This window comes from Canis lupus, chromosome 15, assembly GCF_011100685.1.
Source record: "Canis lupus familiaris isolate Mischka breed German Shepherd chromosome 15, alternate assembly UU_Cfam_GSD_1.0, whole genome shotgun sequence".
Lineage (NCBI taxonomy): Eukaryota > Metazoa > Chordata > Mammalia > Carnivora > Canidae > Canis > Canis lupus.
The window spans coordinates 2,956,718-2,982,747 of NC_049236.1; the positions used below are offsets into that span (position 1 = coordinate 2,956,718).

At 41.8% G+C, this 26,030-nt stretch overlaps 2 protein-coding genes across 11 annotated transcripts in view; one reads left to right on the top strand and one right to left on the bottom strand.

Annotated features, from left to right (window-relative positions):
• Nucleotides 1-131: 131 nt before the first annotated feature.
• Nucleotides 132-26,030, bottom strand: part of CAP1 (cyclase associated actin cytoskeleton regulatory protein 1) — a 27,371-nt gene continuing 1,472 nt past the window's right edge. For 2 of the 10 annotated variants that reach the window (XM_038557775.1, XM_038557774.1), the window contains exons 2-13: nt 12,636-12,757; nt 11,929-12,029; nt 9,804-9,881; nt 7,922-8,065; nt 7,734-7,819; nt 5,920-6,025; nt 4,560-4,737; nt 2,954-3,138; nt 2,650-2,773; nt 2,322-2,404; nt 1,852-1,995; nt 132-1,311 (exon numbers count right to left, since the gene is read on the bottom strand). In XM_038557775.1, the coding sequence (XP_038413703.1) occupies nt 1,228-1,311; nt 1,852-1,995; nt 2,322-2,404; nt 2,650-2,773; nt 2,954-3,138; nt 4,560-4,737; nt 5,920-6,025; nt 7,734-7,819; nt 7,922-8,065; nt 9,804-9,881; nt 11,929-12,029; nt 12,636-12,747 (1,425 nt within the window). In that variant the 5' untranslated portion in view covers nt 12,748-12,757 and the 3' untranslated portion in view covers nt 132-1,227. Of the gene's footprint in view, nt 1,312-1,851; nt 1,996-2,321; nt 2,405-2,649; nt 2,774-2,953; nt 3,139-4,559; nt 4,738-5,919; nt 6,026-7,733; nt 7,820-7,921; nt 8,066-9,803; nt 9,882-11,928; nt 12,033-12,635; nt 12,761-25,723; nt 25,871-26,030 lie in introns of those variants that run through there. The other 8 variants (XM_038557773.1, XM_038557772.1, XM_038557770.1 and 5 more) reach the window with 5 other exon arrangements.
• The window catches only part of LOC119869301 (translation initiation factor IF-2-like), a 22,702-nt gene continuing 9,420 nt past the window's right edge, over nt 12,749-26,030 (top strand). The window contains exon 1 of the mRNA XM_038557626.1: nt 12,749-12,772. Coding sequence (XP_038413554.1) covers nt 12,749-12,772 — 24 coding nt within the window. The remainder of the gene's footprint in view (nt 12,773-26,030) is intronic.

Sequence of the window (26,030 nt, forward strand, 5' to 3'; positions counted from 1 at the left end):
GCTCGGTCAGTAGAGCATGCGACTCTTGATCCCGGGGTTGGCTGTAAGTTCTGAGCCCCAAGTTAGAGGTAGAGTTTACTTTAAAAAGAAAAAATTCTTAACATCTCTATACAGTAAACATCATAGGTAAATACTAAGCAAGTTTGGTATTAATTTTATTCTATTTTCTGTATAACTTTAAGTACATAAAGGTTTATTTCCACAGGCCTCAGGAAATGGGTAGAAGTCAACAGGACAATCTCTCTTCCCACCAAAAGAGTTGCATATTTTGGTAAGTGTCCTAGAGAGAAAAACTGTAATTTACATCAGCAGTGCTGTGCGAGATTCTTATGTAAGACCTAAGACCAGGCTGCAGTGGAGACTTTAGTCCTTTGATCAGGTGCCCGGACAGAAACCAAAAGCAGTTGAGCATGACAGGGCAAAGGAGGCAATGAAGGTGGACAGGCACCTAGCACGGAAGGAGGAAGGAATTCCAGATTCCTCGGAATGGTGGGTTTTCCTCTTTTTTTTTTTTTTTTTAAGTTGTCTCTATAGGAAGGTGCTGGGCAGGGACCCCAGTGAAAGGAAGGGGCCAAGACTCCTTTAACTGGCCTGGGTGCAGGGCACTGCCAGCAGCTGATACAGGAGAACCTGCACTCCCAGGTTCAGGCCCACCCAGGGTGGAATACAGAATAAAAGGAATGCTTAGAAGAAACCATGTTGCTTGGAATGCTAGATGGCCAAGCTTCAGCCTTTGGTCCAGTGCAACCCCTGCCTCACTGGTCAGCAGTGAAAAAATTAGTTTGGTTAGAAGAACAGCCTAGAATCACACCAGCCTCTGCTACCTTCATGCTCAGTGTTAGAAAAAGATGAAGTTGTGTGAACATTCTGATCTGTTAATCCCTGGGGACTGCTTTATTCTTCCGGAAAGACTGTTTGTTGGTCAAATAACCCCAAAGGCTGAAAGCTAAAACACACCAGTCCTGGTGTGCGGTTCCCTAAGAATGGACTGGCGGTGTGGTTGGGGTGATAGGGAAAAGCCGTACCTTCCTACAGAAGATCAGCTGACCTGCTCTCCCGCCCCAAATCTCAGCCTGAGGTATATTTCAGTGAAGGCAGGTAGCTGGGCTTCTCAGAGCAGAGAAGCAGTTTAAGAGCAGAAAGGTAAAGGAAATCTAGAAAAGAACCGTCCTGATAGATTTATCCCATGGTGTGAGGGGGAGGGCAAAGAACCCAGTGGCACTTCGCTTATCCAGCAATTTCTGTCACTGTGGTGACCAACTTCTGCCCATTCCATAGGGTCTTGAACTGCTCAGGGACTGGGAATTCATTCTGCAAATAAAAAAACACATTTAAATCGAAGCTACAAAAACAAGTCGGGGTTCAATCTTACACTTTCCTCCCAATGCCTGCTTCCACTAAACTCTTAGAGCAAGGAGGATGTAGTGAGAGCAAAACCCAACATCTCGTACTACCCACCTCCCCTGCCACTGACCTAACAAAGGAGCAGTGTGGTGTAGGAATGAGAACAAAGGCCCCAAAGCCAGAGGGACAGGTTTGAGTCTGTTTCCTATTGTTCCAGGATCAGTGATCTTGGACAAACCTGTGAGGCACAGATAAGTATGATATGGCTTCACGGCACCAGTCCAACAGGGGGCTATGACTCAACCCCAGTCTTTTTTACTACCCTGAGCATCTGGCTCAACCTAAGAAAGGAAAAGCTTCCTTTGGAGCGCTCCTTCATGAGGTTGTCTCACATTCATGGGTGCGTGAGATGTGAGGCTGGACCGACTCAGTGCAGAATGGCCATAACGAGAAATCTTAGTCCCTCCTGTTTTTAGATCACACCACCAAAGAGATCAAGGGACTTACATAGTCACCGCCTTCAGTAGGAATGAGGACATTCATCTCAGAAGATTTGGCACTGACTATTTCGCAATCCAGGGAATTCTTGCTCAGGTAAACATGGCAGCCATCTGTTTTGTTGATGGAAATGGTTGGCACTTTACCCATTACCTGCAGAGAAAACAAGCACCTGAGTCCCAGCAGCAGAGGAGAGCAACAGTAAGCTTCAGGAACAAGCTTTCACTGTTTCATGTGATTCAGCAACTACATGAAAAGCTCACAGGTATACGGCAGATACTAGATACTAGAGTAGAGGTGAGCTGGGATGGGTGCTGGAAAGGCCTCAATGTAAGAGCCAACTCCTTTCATGCCACCAAAGCAGCTCAGCTTACAGACTCAGTAGAATCAGATTCCCACCATAGCAACATCTGTGGGTCAGCCGTGTCTTTCAATTAATTCCTCAGGGACCAAAGGAAGGAGCCAAGATATCAAGTTACCTGAACTTTGACATCCCTACTATTGATTATCTCCACAATGCCCACGACGTCATCGAACACCAGACCGAGTTTCTTACAGTTATCTAGGAGAAAGGGAGCAGATCAACAGTATAACTTTTTCACGAGGATTGAACTCGCCACCCCGAGATCAGGTCCTAGCTGAAATCAAGAGTCAGATGTTTAACTGAGCCACCCAGGTGCCCTATCAACAGTGTAACTTTAAAGGAAACTACTATAATAAATTTAAGAATCTTTAGGAATAGGTAGGTAAGTTCCAGCCCTCTCAGACTCTAGGACAAAGCCTGCCAAGACAGTGATTAAAACTCACCTACTGTAATGGAGTTTATTTTGCCCTTGATTTGCAATGTTGTGTTGACACATTTGTATATGTAAGCCACCTGCTTCAGCTCTGTGTCATCAATCACGAGGTTGGAAACATTTTCCTGATTTTCCTGTTAAAGAGATACCCCTTTTAAGGAATCTCATGCAATCTACACACTATCCCCCAACACAAATTGTCCCAATCTTTCGTTCCTATAATCTTAAGTCAGAACCCTGAACTCATTTGGCTGTGCTGTTTAAAGCCCCTGTCCCCACTTCTTGTTCCCTCAGTCCTGGTATTTTTAACTCACCACTCTCCACTTCTTGCCCTCTAGTTCAAGTACAGCTGGCTCCTTCTTTGCGGTTGGCTTGGGGGATGGGCTGACTCCTGGTTTAGGTGCAGAGAACGGTTTGGGGCCACTTCGTACTGGACCACTCTGAGCCTTCAGGGCGGGGTTCTTGTGAGTCTTCATGTCATCAGATACATGTTTCAGGGCTGTAGGAACAACAGCTACCTTGTGCCTCTCCTTCATACCACGGCTTTAGGCTGAAGCAGTAACTAACTTCTGCTCTCAGAAGTTAAACTGCCTTAAAACTTTCAAGCCAAAAGCTAAGGCCTTTTAAGGTGTTCTTTCATGAGCAGTTTTTGGAGAAAGTCTAAGAATTTCCCCTCCAACTCAAGGTTCATTTAAACAGTTCCATTTAAAAAAAAAAAAAAAAGGAATGTGTGTGTATGAAAGGAATGGTATGTGAATGCACAGAAAAAGATCTTGAAAAACACATACCAAATATATATTCATCAAATACAGTTTTTAAAGCAACAGAAGAAAAAGTAATACGTGATAGTAAAGAAAATTTGGTAAAAGGAAAGAAACCTCACCCACAGCTGACCTACCATGCCCCCTAGACAGTGTTTGCGTTTGAAATCGCATTCCATGAGTTTTCCTACTGATAGAGTTTTGTATTTGGTTTAACCATACACACTGTTAACAAGTTTGGTTTAAACCAGTTAATATTTTAAAATTTTCTCATGTTAATCTACAGTTTCTAAAAAGGTTTTTTTTTTTCCTTTTTAAGGAAAAGATTCCATAATCACCTGCTGCAGGCTGATACACTTTTTGCTTTTGATTATGGCCCAATCTGTATAACCAATACTGACTGGCCCTTTCAGCTCCACCACTCCTTGTGGCTGTAGTATAAATACTAGATTTCTTCTTAAACACCGCATGATTCACTGTAGAAAGACTTCATGGCTGCATAGTATATCTCACTAGGAGGATATACCACAGTTAGCCATTTCTCTTACTGGGTATCTAGGCTGCTGGATATATATATGTTGTTATACCATTTTTTAGCTACCACAAGTAATACTATGTAACACTTGGTCTTTATTTTAGATGTGTTTACAGGTAGATTCCTAGAAGAGAGCTGTATCACTTAAATGTCCTACTTGCTGTGTACAAGGATGTCTACTTTCTATAAGCCAACATTGGTGAATCTTATGCAAAATGTCCACAACTAACAGACATCCTCTGAAGTAGTGAACCGTCCCCACCCCCCCCCCAACCCTCCACACCAAAAAGACTTCCCAAAGAGACCATGTGGTAACAGAAAAGGCTCTAGGGTAAACTGCCAGCATCACGCCTTGGTTCAACAGGGTACTCTACATATGCCACTTAATACTAAATAACTTTCCTATGGGGCAGAGGGCTTCCCCCCAACTATAATCACCCATTTCAATTTCCATTTAAGCCAGCTTTGATGTCCCTTTGGGCAAACCTGAAGGACAGAGACACCCCAAATGAATTCTCCCATATACATACCAGGGTTCTGGTTCAGACCGTCAGGTCTCTAGTTGATAAGATCTGGCCCAAACAACTTTTTGTACCAACTCTTCTTGCTAAAGTATTCACTTACCATGTGTGATGCTCTCCCCCTGATTAATCTGCGCAAACAGTGCTGAGCGGGAAGCAGACTCATCTGAGCCTGAACTGGTGGGGACTGGTGGGGGAGGGGGGCCTGGTGGGGGAGGAGGAGGACCCGATCCAGCAGAGGGTCCAGATGGCAATCCACTCAATTCTTGTGCCACAGGCCCCTGGAACAATAAAACGCAGGTAACAGCCATCCTCTTCTCCCCTCTGTACCATTCCCAATAGAGCCCTACATGTATTCAGGGACATGGGGTACCCATCGTAGCCTTTGATGCTATGATTCATGCTCTCTATCCACATCCAACTTGGCTTTATTCCCTCTCTCATCCTTTCCCAAGGATCCTACCCAGTTCCATTTTGAGGCTTTTGTATCATTCCTATGGCCTCTACCCAACTCCAGCTCTAACCCACATTTCTGTAAATTGACTTAGTGTGCCATCAGTACCTCAGCCTCAACGAGTCCAAGACTGATGTCCTCTCCTGCCTGCTTGTCTACCTGTACAATCACCCCCTTCTTCCTATTTCAGTAAAAGATGTCACCATCCCAGCTTGACTATTCAATCTTAAGTCTTCCAACCCCCTCAATTTCATCAAACTCCTTGCTTCTGCAAATTCTTTTGTACCAGCCCCCAGCACAAGAGCACTTCCATTGTCTGACCACGAGCCCTTATCCCTAACCTATAAACTGAGAACTCTCTTAAGGACAAGTCTGATCATTATCACTCTTGCTCAAATACCTATGACTGGTTTTTATCACTTATCATTGTCTAAAAGTCGCAATCAACCTTCCCTTCCAGCCTTTTCTCCAAAAAATCTGACTTTCTCCTTACTGAAGCCAGAGCTGACCAATCTGTAGCTGACCAATCTGTATTTATTCTACACATTACACGTACTCTGTTTAAGCTTTGCTGTTTGCTAGCATCCCTGTTTCTCTCACTTCTCACTGTTCTATTCTTGAAAAAAGTCTCAGAGCAGAGTACACCTGTTAAAAGTACAATCTCTTCCAGTGAGACTCACTCTCCCTTTTACTCTGTAATCTATATCTTAAGCATAGCATTTAGTTTGGTGATTTGTACTCAGGGGTCTTATATTCCTATTTTTAATCTTCCGGAGGGTTGGGATAATGTAACTCATTCTTCTGACTCCCCTCCAGCCCAATCATGGTCTTTGACCCATGTGTACTAAAACTGAGTATTTCTCTGACCCTTGCTTTCTATACTCTCTCCTCTTTCTACTCTTCACTGAAAAGACAAGCATTCTTTCTTGGACCTTGGTAGCAATGAAGTCTAAGAAACTTGTGGACCCTGTCTTGGAGGGACAGAAAGAGGGAGGAAAGACTTACTAACCGTTTTGCTCCAGGCCAGTCCGGTGGTATGGAACTCCTTAATGTAAGCCTGTAGCTCTGTCCATATACTCAAGTAAGCTTTGACCCAATCCACATGCTTCTTATCGCTGGGAGAATTAAAGAAGAACGCATCACAGACAGCCAGGGTATATTACAATAGGGATTTCAGAGCCCCTCCTATCTGTGAGCTTGTACCCTCCTGGCTGTGGTATGGCTCTGCTCAATGCTAGCTTTCCTATCATAATTGTGCTTTACTATTCTTTTTAACCTATTCTGTTAACCTAATTAGACTAAAATACATTAGGACAAGAACTGCAGATTTTATCTCTTTCTTAAAAAAAGACTTTATTTGACAGAGAGAGTACGCACAAGTAGGCAGACGAAGAGGGAGAAGCAGGCTCCCCACTGAGCAGAGAGCCCAATGCGAGGCTCGATCCCAGGACCTTGGGATCAGGACCTGAGCTGAAGGCAGATGCTTAAATGACTGAACCACCCAGGCACTCCTCTTTCTATTTCTTATAGCAGTATTCCTCAAACTTTTTGTAATATAGCAAAATCATTTTTTCTACGTAGACCTTAGGCAGAACATAATATACAAAACTAATAAAACTAAAACTAATAAAATTCTGTGCATGAAGCTATGCTGGAGAAGGTCCCTCGGACATCACTGTGGAACTCCAGGACTTTAAGAAACTCAACTGCCTTATAGCACAATGCCTTATGTCAAAATATGCCCCTCCCACCAAAAATTTAAAACTTCTGTGGAAGAAATAATCATTATTTGGTTATAGAGAGAGTACTGCACTATGGTTCAAGTCTCTCCTCTTACATATTTTTTTTAATTTATTCATGAGAATACACAGAGAGGAGAGAGAGAAGTAGAGACACAGGCAGAGGGAGAAGCAGGCTCCATGCAGGGGGCCTGATGTGGGACTCGATCCTGGGTCTCCAGGATCACACCCTGGGCTGCAGGCAGCGCTAAACCACTGAGCCACCAGGGCTGCCCTCCTCTTACATATTAGCTGGAAGACTTTATGGCTATTTAGGATAAGACCTCATTTGCTCAACTCTAAGGTGTGGAGTTTAATAGTGGTGTAAATCAAAACACTGCAATGCTTAACTTTAGGTTGCAGGAAGGATCAAGGAAATGCCTGGTGTTCTGAGACATATATCACAGACATGAAGGCTATTCCTTCAAAGTAGTTACTCAACAAATGTTGGTTGACTACTGATTGATGGAAGAAAGGAAGGGTGTGGGTAATTATGCAGCTGAGTGATAGCTGCCTACAGTCATTCCAGCTCAAAACTAACAATGGAGAAGTCAGTTAGGACTGGCCAACATATGTGGTTAGACATACAATGACCCACCCCCGCATCCTCCTGCTTACTTGATACCTGTGCTTTGCCAACATAGCCTTCCTCTCACTTTACCTGACTATATGAATAGTCAGGGTAATTTCCTAGTAAATATTACTGAACCTTTTGTCAAGGAGCCACTTAGAAATTCTCAACAAAGGAACAAAATCCATCGTGTTCAAACAGGCAAATTAAAGGGCATTTGTAAAACCTCCTCAACCAGCAAGGGTAAGGATTAGAAGACTAAAAGGGACTCTACAAACCCTGGAGAAAAAGCAGAAGTGAAAGCTGAAACACTTCCTGCTTACAAATGCAGCCTCTATGCACCAGTATCTATCAAACTTTCCAGAAAGCAGCCCTAGGGTACAGAACCAACGCAACAGCCTTAACCCCAAAGTGCTACTCCAGCAAGTAACCACCTGACTTGTCCTTTACCCCTTGAGAAAAAGCTGGACTTACACATCTTTGTACTCCTTGAGGACTCGGTTTGTGTAAAACATGGCAGCATCATTCATTTCTTTCACATAGGGACCGGGCTTGGGAGCCTAGAGAAAAGAGAAACCTTTAGTGACTCAGAGCCTCTCCAGCCTTATCTCCTGACCTCTTTCATTCCATCCCTTCCCTTCCATAGAAGCTGCATTGCTCACCATAGCTACCCAACCCAGGGCCTGGATACTTTCGCTGACAGCTGACAGGTGATTGAACAACTTGCTGCCTCGGTTCTTCTCCCGGTAGGTTATCACTTCTTGGATCTGCTCTGAGATGGGTGCCAACAAGTCAGAAAGTTTATTCTAGGGAAAGATGCAGGAAAAGATTCAGGTTAGTCTTTCTCCAAAAACTTTATGTGTTGGTCAATTCTGATCCTATGGGTAAGAATTCTTTATGGGCTATAATGAACACCCAAATAAACTCTGTATTCAATCCTGCACAGATTCCTATAGCTAAACTATTGTTCATCATCTCACTCTCCTCAGGGTAGATTTAGTGGCTCTTCAATGATCAGGACCCATGCTCCAGCTACACCATAAAATTCTACCATTTTAGCCACTTGTCTCTTTTCTGTCCCACTAATAAGAGATACTAGCTCATTTCTGAGCCTTAACTCAGGATGGTCTCTTCTCTTCCCATGAGGAACAGCCCTCCAGCTTCAGCCCCACTGGCCTCTTACAGTGTCTACTGTCTGCATAACCAATTCTGGCACCTTATCACACATTAGCACAAACTATTAATGGACCCATGTGAGTAGGTTTTTTTAAATTTCTCATTAATTTTTCAAAGACAAGAGCTTTGTCTCAGCCCTCTTTTATAATCCTTATAGCCCTCAATACATTGCTAGTATGTAGCAGCTGCTGAATAGAGATCTGCTGAATCAAATGCAATTAGGGGGCTTGGCATTTGAACAGGCAGCTCAGCAAAATGGACAAATCTTGTGTTTCCATGCTTTGTCCTTCCAGCTCAGTTTCCTGAACATCTCAATTCTCAGACCTTAGCATGAAAACAGTCTAAAGCAGGAGTCGGCAAATTTTCTCTAAAGAGCCACGCAGTAAATATTTCAGTCTGCTGCAATTTCTCAACTCTGCCATTATAGTTCATGAAGCAGCAGTAGACAATACTTGAAAGAATGGGCATGGCCGTATTCCAAAAATCTTTCATTTACAAAATAGATGGCAGACCAGATCTGGCCTGGAGACTGTAGTTTATCAACCCTTAGTCTAAAGCACAGGAAATATTAACAGTGTCTCAGCTGCCTGATTTTTATGGAAAGTGTGGGTTTGGAGAAAAGATTTAGACAAAATGCTCTAACCATTCAAGACCAATTAAGAATTAGAGTCTAATATATTTAACATTATATTATTTTTACATTATTTAGGCATGCTGAAGGTCCAGAGGTTTTAAAACAGCATTCACAGCATTTTATTAACTCTGCCTAGGAAAACCAAATGCAGAAAGAACAAACAGAACAAAACTAAAATCTCCAGGAGAAACCTGTTTTCTCTAATTGATTTCCATACCTATACAGCATAAAATTTTTAAGTAGAAGTAAACATAAGGGAGATCCCAACCACAGAAGGACAAGGGGAGAAGCAATACCTTAGGGGTTTTAGGATCTCCACAGCTGCACTACTAAAGCCCAGTCACAGTGAAGCAAGAGAACCATTCTCTATGACCTAAAGGGCCATGATGAATTTGGCCTCCGCCAAGAGGTTAAAAAAGGCTGTCTACTGAGAGAAGCACCAAGTCCAGGAGTAACCATGGTCCTAAGTAAAATGACAGAAGAAAAAAGCAAAAAAAAAAAAAAAAAAAAAAAAAAAGGAACAAACAAAAAACCCCAAACCAGCAGAGTCCAATAAATACTCACTGGCACGTTCTCATGCATTTTATGTCTATTTCTGGGACTTGGTGTGAACGTACATGAGCCTGGAAGGTGTGTTTTAGTATGTTGTGATACTTAGCATAAACCTCTCAACTTGTCCTGAGCAGAAACCTCTCAATTCAAACCACAAGGAAACCGATTAGTGGTGAACTTACGCCTGCTGGCTGCTGACACTGAGACGCTGTAACCAAGAGAGCTCGCTCCAACTTCAGACCTGTGTGGACCATCTCCGCCTGCCAGAAAGGAGAATTGCTTATCAGCAACACATAGTCGGAGAGGGTCCTGATAAGAATAACCTGAAACCTCCACTTCCACGTACTCTGGTAGCAACCCAGGCACTTCATGCTGCTTTCCTCAGGTACTCCAGATTCCAGGGAGTGACAGCAGAATGACATATACCACTGTTCCTGTTGCAACTAATCAGGGATATATATCCAGGAAATGAAGATAATCAGGGTTAGCCTTAGATGCAATCAGTTAGCAAATGTACATGCAGTGTCATACAAAGTGCACTAAAAAACCCCCCATCTCTCATTACCAAAAAAGCTCTTTTTTTCCTCCCAAAAAAACCTGAGGCAGAAGTAAAGGCAAAGGCCAAATTTATGCCTAAATTCTCAAGGTATTTACTCCTTTAGGTTAAAGCTATTTCTCAAAGTTTGGGTCATAACCCATTCACAGATTAAAAAAAAAAAAGAGTGCAGTGCAAGTAGGTTAAGCATTGCTTTGTGAAACTTATGACAGTTACAAATACATATTTCTTTTTTTTTCAATTTCTTTTTTAATTTTTATTTATTTATGATAGTCACAGAGAGAGAGGCAGAGACACAGGCAGAGGGAGAAGCAGGCTCCATGCACCGGGAGCCCGACGTGGGATTCGATCCCGGGTCTCCAGGATCGCGCCCTGGGCCAAAGGCAGGCGCCAAACCGCTGCGCCACCCAGGGATCCCACAAATACATATTTCTTACTGACAGTCATAGTCAACAGAGTTTAAGAAACATAAGGCTATAAGTACTCTCTAATACAAAAATTCAAATAAGGTAACCTATTTTTTTTAGATTTGCATTTTGAGAACATACAAAGTGATACATGTTTTTAAATCTTTGCAAATGTTACACCCTGTATAAAATAAAAATGCAAGCCCTCACTCTTGTATCTAAGTTCCAGTCCCACTCACTAGAGCTAACACCACTGCCAACAGATGGCATATGAAAGCTCAAAATAGATCTTCCAAAGATCAAGCAACCAGTCTTACTGAAGGGTCAAGAAGATCCTAAACATGGTTACTGCTTACAGAGGACCACTCAGAGAACCAGCAGGAAGATTTTGGATCCTAAAGAGAGATTCAGAATATATATTTGAGTGTGGGGGTGGTGACAATGTAGGTGGTAGCACATGAAGCAAGGTGGGTGGAGAGGCACCTGTCACTGCCTACTTCACATTCTTGCTGTGAGCTAAGTGTGAAAATAACTCATATTAGCATAACTAATAACTATCATGCCTAGTTTTATAAATGCTAAGTCATGACTATGACTCCTTTGAATAAGCCACCCTAGGCTTGGTTATATAACATGTTGGGATCAGAATAGTAGAATGTTCTCACTATAAAGATGAACCAAGCCATCTTATATACATATATATATATATATATAATTTTTTTTAAGTTGATTATTTATTTAGAGTGTGCATACAGGGGGTGGGGGAGAGGAAGACTCTCCAACAGACTCCTTGCTAAACATGGAGCCTGATGCAGGGCTTGATCACGAGACCCTGAGATCATGACCTGAGCCGAAATCAAGAGTTGGATGCTTAGGGGGATCCCTGGGTGGCTCAGTGGTTTGGCGCCTGCCTTTGGCCCAGGGCATGATCCTGGAGTCCTGGAATAGAGTCCCACGTCAGGCTCCCGGCATGGAGCCTGCTTCTCCCTCCTCCTGTGTCTCTGCCTCTCTTTCTCTCTATGTCTATCATAAATAAATAGATAAATCTTAAAAAAAAAAAAAAAAAAGAGTTGGATGCTTAACCGAACCTTCCAGATGACCTCCAAGCCATAGTTTATGCACCAAACAGTTATCAGTATAAAAGTCCACACAGAAAATATGATAAAAAGCAGAGGGCCTGGAAAAATTTGAGGAACTGCTCCAGTGCCTGGAGTGAGCCCCTCAGTTAAAGTAACAGAGAAGGAGCCAGGAGCCTCTCAAGGGGCTCTTAAATCAGAAGGAGTAGGATTTGAAGACAGCCACCAGTCCTTAAAAGAGGGGGAAAAAGGGCCAAAACATCCTTACATGTTTTTGCACATCTCCCCCAATCTCTTTACTGATCTTCAGGTACTCTGCCACAGGACCAGCAAGGAGTGAGTCAAATGCTTGCACATATGGAGCTGCTCCTGCTAAAGAAAGACATACCACAGAGAATCAGTCATGCACCAGTAAGATGATCTGTTAAAAAGCACTTCCACATGAAAGCAGAAAAGAAAGGTAATACAGTAAACAGAATACTGGAACATGAGTCCAGAAAGCTGAGTGCTAGTTCCAGTACCACCATTAACTGGTTGTGTGACCCTGACTAGGTTCCTTTTCCTCTCTGAGCTTAATTTCCTTTAATCTATAAAATGAAAATGAAAAAAAAAAAAAATCCCCTGAGCTCCCTTTTAGCTCTAACATCCTACAATTCATTTAGTGCGTATGCAAAATGGCTAATTTGCCAATCATTTGGCCAGAGGAAATTTTAGTATCACTTGTCACTCAACTTATGCTAGAGTCGTTTTGATAAAGAACAGGAAGTATCACACAAGCAGGAAGTTCTTATGTTAAAATAACCACAGGCCTCCCTGCATAAGTCACTTCCTCCCTGATCTGTTCACAGGCGATGAACTTAGCAGATTAAGCATTTTGGGAAGTTAACTCCAAAGGAGAGAATACACTGTGGTAGAACGATTTCAGGCCAAGACACTGAGTCTTCAAAGTATTCTGCTGTGCTAGATACTGCTTACCTTTTGGAGCGCTGTCTCCATACCCACAGTGCATGTCAGAAGCATGGGATACTGCCTCCAGGCGGCCCACTGCCCTCTCCAATCTTTCCACCAGCTTTTGCATGTCGGCCATAATGTACCACCTGCTGAAAGAGATCGTATGTCACTTGTTATTTTAATAGTACATAGCACTTAAGAAATAACAGAATACTCATGGGGCGAGGAGGATGCTAATTTTGAGGAACAGAATCAGTTAACAAATAAAACAAGATGAAAAACAGACTAACATATTTGCAAAATCATGAAGACCTCATTAAACAAGAGAGCTACCCAGAAAAAAGTGTTCACTGAAAGCAAACTTTTACTCATTCAAATTCTTACTGGATATCTACTATGACATCACCAAATATCTGTGCCAGAATTTAGAATTTACAAAGTACAGTCACATATATGATCTCAATTTGTGCCTCCCAACAACTATTCAGGAATGGGAGGTTAATTACTACAGTCTGCAGAGAGAGGAAACTTAATTACAGCGAAGTTAAATGACTTGCCTACAGTCACACAGCTAATTAATTAACAAGAAAGCCAGCACTCAAGTTTAATCTTCTGGCTCTAAGTTCAGTGTTTTTTCCTACAACATCCTGCTGCCTACATATGGAATGCTCCAAACCAAATTGAATAGGATATTCTTTTTTTTTTTTTTTTAAGATTTTATTTATTTATTCATAAGAGACAAAGAGAGAGAGAGGCAGAGACACAGACAGACGGAGAAAAGCAGGCTCCCTGCGGGGAGAGCCCAACGTGGAACTCGATCCCAGGACCCCAGGGATCATGCCCTGGGCTGAAGGCAGACCCTCAACCTCTGAGCCACCCAGGCGTCCCTAGGATATTTATTCTGCCCTCAAAAACTTAGTCTAATAGTGGGTACTGGACATGTACACCAACAACTACAAACAGAAAAAAATGTTAAGGTAATAAAGTTGCAGACAGAGTAACAATTTCAGGAAGAAGAGTGTATCAGCTGAAAGAGTCAGGTAAGGATAGCATGGACATGCTGCCATTTGAACCAGGCTTCACAAATGAAGATGGGTATGATCTGGACTTGTAGTACGGAAGACAGATGCATCCAGAAGAGCTTTCTTTCAGATCTTTTACAAGTATTAATTTATCTCAAATTAGTCTCACTCACTGTCTAAATCCTAAAGAAAGCAAGCTCTACCAGAGAAAGGAACTTCTCTGGCTTGCTCCCTATTATACTCTACCATTTAGACCACTACTTGGCAAGAAGGTATTCAGTAAATATTTATGAAGTTAATGAACCTGAAGCACAGCATCCCAAAACTCCAAAGAAAAAGTGTTCTGAAAGTTGTCTATACTATACACGTAAATAATAATGTTTTCAATATACATCCACATGAAATGTTTGAGACCATAAATGATTAAAAAAAATCACTCAATGAGGGACGTCTGGGTGGCTCAGTGGTTGAGCGTCTGCCTTCGGCTCTGGGCATGATCCCGGATCGAGTCTGGGACCCCAGGATCATGCCCTGAGCTGAAGGCAGACGCTTAACCACTGAGCCACCCAGGTGTCCCTGAAAATATATATTTTAAAAAATATTTATTTATTTGAGAGAGAGAGCATGAGAGGGGATAGGGGGAGGGGCAGAGGGAGATTTTTAAGATTATTTATTTATTTGAGAGAGCACAGCAGGGGGAGTAGCAGAGGGAGAGGGAGAAGCAGACTCCTCGCTCAGCAGGGAGACCGATGTGGAACTTGATCCTAGGACCTTGAGATCATGACCCAAGCCTAAGGCAGTTGTTTAACTGACTAAGCCGCCCAGGTGCCCTCCCTGTTCATGCTTTTCTGTGTATAGGCTCTGGTCTCTCTGGGCCCAGTGACTTACAAGAGATTTCTTTTTAAAGTTATTTAAGTAATCTCTACACCTAATGTGGGGCTCAAACTCACAACCCTGAGGATCAAGAGTCGGATACTCTTCTGACTGAGTCAGCTAGGCACCCCAAGAATGTCATTTAAAAGAGAATCAGAGAAAAAGGTGAAAATGTGAACCAAATAAAACTTTTCATTGCCTGGCCTGGTGAAGTAGCAGAAGCCTCCAAGTCTCTGCTCTGCTCACAAATGGAGCAGACTAGAAGCAACCAATATATTCTCCCTTACATTATACCATCATCACCCAAGTACCCAAATTACTGACCATTCTGGAAACTGCCCAGGAAGATACTCATATACAATTCACCACAGTCTATAAATCCCAGGGGAAAAGACAAGAAATGCAATAAACTCCTAAACTATCTTCCATTAATAGATACCACCCATTCCAGGGTGTACAACTCTTAATTCAGGGTTGTGAGTTCAAGCTCCACACTGGGTATAGAGATTACTTAAAAATAAAATCTTTTTCCCCCTTCCTTTGAAGAGAGAGAGAGGGTAGCCCTGGTGGCGCAGCGGTTTAGCGCCGCCTGCAGCCCAGTGTGTGATCCTGGAGACCCTGGATCGAGTCCCACGTCAGGCTCTCTGTATGATGCCTGCTTCTCCCTCTGCCTGTGTCTCTGCCTCTCTCTCTCTGTCTCTCTGAATAAATAAATAAAATCTTAAAAAAAATAAAATAGAGAGAGAGAGAGAGAGAGAGAGAGAGAGAGAGAGAATGTTCCCAAGCAGCAGGGGGTGGGGTAGGAGCAGGAAGCAGAGGGACACAGAGAATCCTAAGTAGGCTCCATGCTCAGTGTAGAGCCTGATACAGGGTTTGATCTCATGACCCTGAGCCAAAATCAAGAGTCAGACATTTAAACAACTAAGGCACCTAGGTGCCCTGTTAAAAATAAAATCTTAAAAAAGAGAAAAGATACCACCCATTCTGTTAAAAAACACATTCCTTCATATGCAATGGATACTATAGGTTGGCCAGTGTTAACATGGAAAATATGAGTACAAGTGTCTCTAATGGCTGCCAGGGTTGGTGAATACTTACCTATCTTAAAAGCTTAGTAATAGAGGTTATGAGATTTTGCATCCTTCCCCCCTGTATTTCACTTGTACTTGTAAGCTTTAAATTGCTAAGCAAGCTACAGTTCTGCTGTCTAACTTAAACAGAATATAAAAGGATAATATGGCTATCATTTACAGTAATCTCAATCTACCATTAACCAAACAGGAGAACAGTACTTAGTTTTTTTGTTTTTAAGTAGAGGCAGGGTGACACTTGAGATGTTTTGGAAAAGAAAATCCGACTTGGGATCCCTGGGTGGCGCAGCAGTTTAGCGCCTGCCTTTGGCCCAGGGCGTGATCCTGGAGACCCGGGATCGAATCCCACGTCGGGCTCCCGGTGCATGGAGCCTGCTTCTCCCTCTGCCTATGTCTCTGCCTCTCTCTCTCTCTCTCACTGTGTGCCTATCATAAATAAAAAATAAAAAAAATTAAAAAAAAAAAAAAAAAGAAAATCCAGAACTGAAGGGACCAAAAGACACACCTTGTCTTATTCTCCATCCCTATACACATATTCCCGTTCTCCAGATGGTCGTGTCCACTCCCTAGCCTTCAGCTACCATTATCACCGTACCATCCTGCCTGCTTCTGGAGTGGCACGATCACCTAGAGACGAATGACTCCCAGAGTAGCATATCCAACTCAAGCCATGCTTCTGGAATTTATAATTTTAGAACCAGCTTCCTCCTAGACATCCCTAACTGGATATTCCAAAAGCATCTCAAACTAAAGTGTCCAAAACAGAACTCATCTTCCCACACCTCCCTTGGTGTCTCAGTAATCCAGCACTATCAATCACCTGGTAGACCAAGATAGTAACCCGGGAACTATTAGGCAGCAAAGGATAGTGGTTAAGGCCACCTGGGTGGCTCAGTGGTTGAGCATCTGCCTTTGGCTCAGGGCATGATCCTGGGGTCCCAGGATCGAGTCCCCTACCGAGCTCTCCAGGGGGAGCCTGCCTCTCCTTCTGCCTATAAAATAATAACATCTTTAAAAAAAAAGTATAGTGGTTAAGAGCATGGTCTTAAGAGAAGTCAGGGAGTTTAGGGGTTTGAATAACAGTACTCATTGGCACTGTGACTATGAGCGTTATCGAACTTTCTGAGCCTCAGCTTCCTTATCGGTATGATGGAAACAACAGTACAAAATCCAAAGGGCCTAAGTCAGAATAAAGGGGAAATACATTCGACCCTTGAACAACACAAGTTTGAACTGTGCAGATCCATTTACATATGAATTTTGTACAATACAATATTATAAATGTATTTTCTCTTTTGATTTTTTTAAAGATTTTATTCATTTCTTTGAGAGAGAGAGAGAGAGAGAGAGACAGAGAGAACAAGCAGGGGGAGTGGCAGGCAGAGGGAGAAGCAGGCTCCCCACTGAGCAAGGAGCCTGAAGTGGGACTTGAACCCAGGACCCTGAGATCATGACCCAAGCCAAGGGCAGACGCTTAAGCAACTGAGCAATGCAGGTGTCCCTTCCTTTGATTTTCTGAATAACATCTTCTTTTCTCTAGCTTATTTTAAGAATACAGTATATAATACATATACAAATATGTGTTAATCAACTGTTTGTTATCAGTAAGTTTTCAGTCAACAGTACATTATTAGTAAATTTGGGGGGAGTCAAAAGTAAAATGCAGATTTTCAACTGCATTGGAGGGCTTAGCACTCCTGACCCCCATGTTGTTCAAGGGTCAACTATACATATACTACCAGACTCGGTAGTGAAAAACAGCAAGGATTCCATAAGCGTTAACTAAACTATCTTCTTCCTTACTCCCCCCAAATCTAGCCAGTCATCAAAATATATAGGCTCTACCTGCTTATCTCATGAATAGATGCCCCCTTGCTTCATCCTGATTGTCAAAAATCAGGTCTTCAGGACTTTGCCTAGATTACTGCAATAACTTCCTTGCTAGTCTCCCCTAATTATAGTAATACACCTTGTTTATTCATTCTCCTATTACCACCACAATCTTTTTCAAATGCAAATGTAATTATGATAGTCTTTTATTAAATATCATTCAGTACTCCCCCACCCCAGGGTATTCAGGGTAAAGTCCAAAGGAGGGTTTCTATAATCTGGTGCTGCGTTATCTCCTATCACTCTGCTCCAGTTTTACCTCTTGCCACACCCTTCCTAAACACACTACAGCAACCCAGGACTACCTGCATTTTCCAGAAAGAATCACGTTTTCTCTCACTTCTGAGCCTTCATGCTATCTATTCCGCTTGGTGGTTGTTCTGTCTCATATCTCCTACTTTTTAAGACTCAGCTAAAGTGTTACCTTCTATAGGAAGCTTGTCCAGTTTGGTATGCGTTTCCTTCCCAATCTGCTCCCTCTCTAGAACTCTTACTGCCTTTTAAGGCTCAGCTAGGGTACCACCTCCCCAAGAAGCATTTCCAGTTTGTGCTCCCACAACACTGTGCACTTATCTCTACCACACATTTAATATAACGGCTTAAAATCATTTATTTAATAGTTAATAGGCAACCAGACATCCTAAGGGACAGACTCTTTCTTGTCTTTGAATTTCTAGTACTATAAATGTAGTAGGTACTATAAATACAGTAGGCTAGTAAGGGTCTATTGCCCTCTCTTTCCTCAAGTCTGGCTGTCTCCTCTCCCTGACAAATCTGGGGAGATTTTTTTTCCTTTCTTTCTTTTTTTCCTCTTTGTCTGTCTGCAGGATCTTACAAATATCCCCATCTGTCAAATGCATGCTACCTTCTTGGGCACAACACACACTGATATAGAGATCTTCAAACCAAGTACCATAAAGAAAATAGCCTTGGCTTACTAGATTATATAATATAATAATTCTATGGGATCTATGAAGATACCGATCCCCATGTTAAAATGAAGAAACTCACAGAAGTTAAAAAGCCTGCCAGATATGGAACAACCACTGAGTGGAGAACCTAGGCTACAGGCACAAATTTTCTGAATCCTGGACTGAGGCTCTTCCCACCACTCCACATGTCTTAGTTTTAAGCAATTAAGTGACTATGTGGTTCATCACAGCATCTAGCCCTGACTACTTGCTGAGCATAGTGCTGTGGGTTCAAGGCCTCTTCATGGTGTCTTTAGTTACATTTTTAGCAGCTTTTAATTTCCCTGCTTTCAATTTCCTCCTTGGAGGCCAATATTTTTCATAGGCTAAATGACACATATTTGGAAGGCAAATGTTTAAAGTAAGGCTTTTCCACAAGAATTTAGAATGCCGGAGTAGAAAACTGTAACTCTGCTTGAACTTGTTCTTTGTCATTTCTGATCGACAATAACCAAGAACCAAGGGTAAGCCTTCATAAATGTATGTACAGATTCCTAACTATTTAAGCATTCATCATAAACCTTTCAGAAAGAGAGGCAGTCCTAACTACAGAAGTCTAAGGAAAAAACAAGGATTTAGGAGGCCACACTTTGAGTCTCAACTCTGCCATGTATTCACTGTTATTAACTCAGGACCTTTAAAAAGCCTCTCCTTCTAGCACACAGAGGTGGAAGGATCAAAGGAGATGAGTTACTCTGGGTGCCTTAACATGCAGTTCAAATGTAAAATGTTATCACTGCCTGTGATGTGCTAGAAGACAGGCTCCAAGAGGATGGAAATTTATCCATTCTTCTCCCCACATCCAGCCCCACCAATTCACAGCACCTAGAACAAGCTGGCACACAGAAGATGCTCATAAAATCAAAGTGCTTACCATTATACTTAGCAGCTACTGAAGACATAGAAGACACATGGCCCCTGCCCTCCAAAAATTTTCATTCTTATTGGAAGGCCAACACAAATGAAAATGTCAATGGAGTAAAAACACCAATGACTACATTTTTTAAAAGTTCTGTTAGAGATTTGGAAGAGAACTTTTCCTAATTCCACTTAGATTAGGAAAAGTTATAGTATCAGCCTATATCCTGGAGTCTTTCCTTTGAAGAATGTTGTATGGTTCTGAATGATACAATATAAATGACTATATGCTCTGAGGGTTGAGAAGAAATCAGTTGAGACAGTCTGGTTTTAGGAGGAACGTGGGCATCTTGATGGGAAAGTAAAGAAAAAAGGGAAGATACTCCAGAGCAATCAGAAGCAAGGAGGAGAGAATAAGGAGGCTACGTACATAAACTGTAAATTAATCTGCAGAGAGCATCGAGTATCATGAAAATAAGGTTGGATAAGCAAGCCAGACTAGGTTATTAAAGGCACGGAAGGCCAGGCAGTATTAGAATCTGATGTTATGATAAATGTGAAGCCGTTTAAGCATTCTGAGTAAACGAATTATATGATGAAAGCAAAATTTTTACAGGTACTATCTGATAAACAGAACATGAAGTAGGAAGCTATTAGGGTCTAAGGTTGAAATGCTGCTGTTCAGCTGTAAAATAAGAGGGCTGCTGAAAAAATATTTTTTATATTTCAAAGGAAAAAAAATCCACAACATTTAGTGTCCAGCCAGATGAAGAAACCAAAGGAAAAGAATCAATTAACCTACAAATAATCAGTTTTAAGTAAGTGACCAGCACCTGAATTAAGTAGGAATATAAAAGAATGGTAAAATAATTTTCCTGTCCCAGGGGAATCTAGTAGGAAAAACAAAGCTACTTTTCATCGAATCACTGGCTCTCAGGATTAAGAGGATTCTAGAAATCACCTTGTAAAAACACCATCTGATGCCAGAACAATCTTTTCAACATTCTCAGCAATTAGTCAGGTAACCGCTGTTCAAACACCTTCAGTGTAGAGAATCAGAGACTTCTGGAGGCAGCCCATTCCATTCAGACAGCTCTAAGTATTTAAAAGTTCTTCCTTATATGGAGGCAAAATCTGCTTCCCTGCAACTTCCACCCACTGATCCTGGTACTGCCCTTGAAGGTCATACAAAACAAGTGTGCATTAAACACAGAACAAGTACTAACTGTGTGGTACTGACTATTGAGTACTGTGGCACTCAGAGAAGGGAGTCAAAGATGACTCGAAATGCAAACCCAGGGGCGTTACAGAATGATGACACTATAGGCAGAAACAGGTTTCTGGCACGTATTAAGACAAGAAGATGAGGTCAGTTTTGGATAAGCAGAGTCTGAAGAGGAGATGAAACTTCTAAGTGTAAGTATTCAGAAATAAAGCTTGGGGAAAGAGCAAGGCTGGAGCTCAATGTCTGCAAGTTATTGGCAAAGAAATATATCAAGTCATAAGAATGGATAGGCTTCTTGGAGGGATATCACACAGAGCAAAAAAAAAAAAAAAACAAAAAACTATGAGGTTGATTCCCCAGCAATTTTTTTGTGGTCTGAAACCAAGAAAAATCAAGAAATGGTTAGTGATTCCTGCCAAAGTTGCATCAAAGTCTCATCATTCTAACAATTCATACAATCCAATTCCTTCTGCTTATTCAAGGAAGTTGTTCAGAAGTAAATGGAACCAGGTTACTCCTGCAGTTCTTGTCTCATCTCACCAGGCACTGAAGCCAGGAGTATGAGTGTCTACTTGAGTTGGAAGTTGCTATGCTTAAAATGTCTTCTACTTTGTCTGGTAGTTTTTCCTCTAAGTCATACACTTAACTAAAACTGAAAAGCAGCTATACAAGTCAGCTCATACACTATGATAGTGAAACTATGATAGCCCAACTGGTCTGCTTCAGAATACTTTATTTGGCCTTGACTTTGTAATTCAGTTCCTGAGATGTTATCCTAAGAAAATAATAAAATGTGGGAAAAGTTATAGGCAGAGGTTCACTGCAATGTTAACTTAGACTTCTTCTGGGGCTCCTGGGTGGCTCAGTTAAGCGTCCGACTCCTGATTTCAGCTGAGGTCTTGAGTTCAAGCCCTGTGTTGTTGGGCTCCATGCTGGGTGTGGAGCCTACTTTATTTATTTTTTAAAATATTTTATTTATTTACTTATTTGAGAATACACACTGGACGAGGGGCAGAGGGAAAGGGAGAGAGAATCTTAAGCAGACTCTGCTGAGCGTGGAACCCAACATAGGGCTCCATCTCATTAGCTAGAGATCATGACCTGAGCTGAAATCAAGAGTCAGATAGATGCCCAACTGACTGAGCCACGCAGGTGCCCAGTGGAGCCTACTTAACAAACAACAAAACAAACTTAGACATCTACGTATAGGGGAATAGCTAAATGCACCATGGAAAAAGACTCGAAGAGAACATAAAATTTACAGTATTTGTCACATGGGGTTTTGGACAATTGACCCATTTTCCAAATTTTCTTTCTTTTTTTTTTTTTTTTCCCAAATTTTCTTTAACATAGATAGTTTCTTTCTAATGAAACAAAACAAAAAACAGCTTGACCTGGATCTCTCTCCTAAGGCACCACTAAGTTATAAGGCATTGGTTAGTTCTACTCCTAACAATATAGAATTAGAGCCAAGTTCTCATCACGAGGCTCTAATATGCCACAAAACAAAACCTAGGCATGCTAACAGGAGACACGAATTGGCTGTTTTAACCCAGAAACCAAAGAATAGATACCACTTTGCCTCAGTAAAGATGTCATCTAAATCTAACCCAAATCAGGAGCCACTGTTCTTCCCCACGCATTTGGTTTCACTGAGGGAACCAATGACATTTAGTGTCTGAGTCACTGCCATCTGAGGTTTAGATTAAAAGAGAAAGGCCTATCTTGTAGAGAGAATCCAATCCAGTATCAGCACTTGTCTCCAGTTCTGTCTCCTATCTGAAATTCCAGGAGTGAGTAAAGCTAGTTAGGGTTTGTAAACTGAAGTCAGACTCAGGAACTAGCTGTTTCGATGGTCAGGGCAAGTAAACAACTTTGCGTGACCATGAGTTCTCCTCTCATATTTAAGGAATGTTATGAAGATTAACTGGATAAAAGCAGGCACCTTTTACATTGTATAAGGAAAAAGTGCACTGGCTGATTTCAGCTGGGTAGCTGCATAAAGATAGATCCAAGGATGCTGGTTGTCCCTATCCATGATTCAGCTACAGCTAGAGATATGAAAAGATATGTGACTGTGGGTCTATAATTAAACTTAAGTATAGGAATTTTAAATGATCTCTGCAGGAAAAAACCAAAAAACAAAACAAAACAAAATAAACAAAATCCAAAAAAACCCAAGAACAAACAAAACAAAACAAAACAAAAAAAACAAGCTCACTCCTTCCATGAAACCTCTCAACTATATTTTCCAGTCAAATGGAAAAGTTTAACACTACAGGTCTGGTAATACAGGCAAACAAAGCTTTATAATAGCTAAGAAATATTTTGAGAGTTCGGATTCTCTTTATTAAGTTTACATAATGGTATATCAAAAAAAAATAATTCCATGGTGAATGTTGTAGTTGCATTAATTTGAAGACGATTCAACTCTAACAACTTGATAAAAATGAACACTGAGTACCAACATCATAAACTATAAGCAATTTGAAATAAATGGTAACTCCTATTCATTAAACCAAGCTGTCTAAATGCAGGCAACCTGAACATAATAGGAATTTCTATATCCCCAGTATAAGGGATATATATCTGCTGACTTGCACTGTTAACTAACCCAAAGCTTTCTTGTAGTGAGTGCCTATCAGAGGCATTTCTCTATCAAGATCACATCCTCTGAGGAAAACCAAAAAGGCAAGTCCTTCAAGTACCACCCAGAAGTTCCTTGAATAAACGATCATTCATGATGCCTCAATAAAAAATGATTCACTCACTACAGGATACCCAGTGCTTATCATGTGCATACCGTGTGCTAAGCATGTCCATGAAGCCTCCCCTAAAAAATTTCTTTGGAGAGAGAAGACACTGCACAATCATAGTTACAATACTTTCTAATGCAGTGGTTCTTAATCAGAGGCAATTCTGCCCTCCAGGAGACACACTGGGCAATGTCTGGAGACATTTTTGGTAGGTACAACTGAGCGAGTACTACTGACATCTGATGGGTAAGAGGCCAGAGATACTGCTATAATCCTACAATGTACAGGTAGGACAACGCTACAGTGAAGAATCATCCAGCCTAAATGTTAGTTGTGCCAAGGTTAAGAAACCGTGTTCTAGTATAATACGGAACAAAAGGGAAGTGCATGAGGTATAAATAAAATGCTAATGTAATAGTTTAAGACTGTCTAAATTAGAATGTCACTCTGCATCATCTAATGAAAATTAAGGTTAAGAGTCCGATTGTGGAGAGTTTTGTAAACTGGACAATGGAGTTTAGACTTGATTCTTTGGGAATACGAAGCCAGATTAGGATAAGAAGACAAAAATGGTTCTCTTTAAAAGATTAGCCTGGTTATGGTAGAGAAAGTGAAGTTTAAGTATGAAAGCCAGGTTAATAGAAAGTAAAAAAAAAAAAAAAAGGACTGGGTAAGATATGGCTTGAGGATCCTCCAATTTCATATCTCAGGATTAAATTTCCAACCTGAGGGTCCAACCTCCAATAACACTTTGCATTTGCTCACTTAAGTAAAATGCATCTTTGACTCACAATTCTTCAGAGAAAACTGAAAGGAGAAAGTCCCTTTTTGAAGGCTTAGTTCCTGGTTAAAAAAAATAATTGCAACTAAACATATGTATGTATAATGAAGAAAAGGGGGTGAGAAAAAAAATCACTCCTCAAATCGGAAACAAAGCATTTTACAAATTAACAGCTAACCTTCCGGACACCTGGGTGGCTCAGCCAGCGGTTGAGCATCTGCCTTTGGCTCAGGGCGTGATCCTGGAGTCCCGGGATCAAGTCCCACATTGAGCTTCCTGCATGGAGCCTGCTTCTCCCTCTGCCCCAGCCCTCTCATGAATAAATAAATACTTAAAACACACACACACACACACACACACACAGCTAACCTTCTCAGAGCAAAAATACACTCACTGAAATTTAACAGTACCACCAGTTTTGGTTTGCATGACAGGCTGTACTTGACAAAGTACTTTCACCGCTACCGTTTTATTAAAACTATTCTCAGACATAAATTATGTCCACCTGATTGATGAAGTATCTCTTGAGAAGAAAAAAGGTGGGAAATTTCACAGAAATGTCTTTTTCTTTTTTTAAAGATTTTATTTATTTATTCATGAGAGAGACAGACAGAGAGAGAGAGAGAGAGGCAGAGACATAGGCAGAGGGAGAAGCAGGCTCCATGCAGGGAGCCCGAGGTGGGACTCGATCCAGGGACTCTGGGATCACGCCCTGAGCCAAAGGCAGATGCTCAACCGCTGAGCCACCCAGGCGTCCCCAGAAATTTCTTTGAGCTAGACCAACACAACTCAAACAATAAGCAAACTGCCAAACACAGAATAAAATCCAAACACATTCAAACAAGGTATCAAAAGCCCTTCCCAAGTTGGCAGCCATCTATCATTTTTTCTGGTCTTAACTTCTGCTGCAAACTCCAGGCAAACTCTAATAATACTCCAGGTACTTCACAGAATATAAGCCCTTTCTGGCCTCCACACCTTTGCTCGTGCTGTTTCCTCTAGCTGGGATACCTTACCAGACATCTTCACCTGGGTGTGCTGCAAACACCTCATATTAAATATGCCCCAAATTCATTTTCTTTCCATGCCACCTCCCCAACTTACCCCTCTCCTCTCACATTACCTACCTTAGTGAATGCTACCATCCAGTTCCCTAAGCCAGAAAACCAGGCATTCATCCTAGAGTATTCCTATTTCTTCATTTCCACAAATAATTAGCCTCCCAATTCTATGGATTCCATCTTTTTTTTTTTTTTTTATTCCATCTTTTAAATACTGTTCAAATCTGATCCCTCCTCTCCTCCCCACTATCATGGTCTTAGTTCAAGCCACGACTGCGGCAAAAGCTTCCCAACCCTGGTCCACTTCACCATCACATCGCTTCTCAATGGACAAACTGAAGGTTCTAACACATACATCTGACCACATCATGTTCCTACATAAAACCCTTCAAAGCACCCTCATAGCGTTCGGCATAAGAGCCGCATTACTCAGCATGATTTACAAGGGCCTTCATATTTGACCCACCACTTGCCACTTCCTCCACTTCTCCACGCATTACTGGAATTTCAGTCACATGCTGAGCTAGCCATGGGCTTCCCCACCACCAGGTCCCCAGGCCCTTGCACTCTTTGCCTGTAAATACCTTTTCCAGATTCACCGTATGGTTAAGTCAGTCCTGCAAGACTTATCCTCCATTTCCTCCTCAAAGCTTAGACACCTGGCTCAGGTGCTCCTCCTCTCTTCTCACACAGCGCGGGGCTCATACAGGGCATTATGACAGGGTTAGCTGTCCCTGATTCACTTGTCTACCCGCAACACCCCCCCCCCCACGGTAACAATTGTATTCCTTGCCACCAGGGCCAAGTGCCTCATTCAATATGTGCCTCAAACATATGAAGGGCGCTGGGAACGAGTGGGTGAATGAGAAAATAATGTGCTGAGCTGTCCCG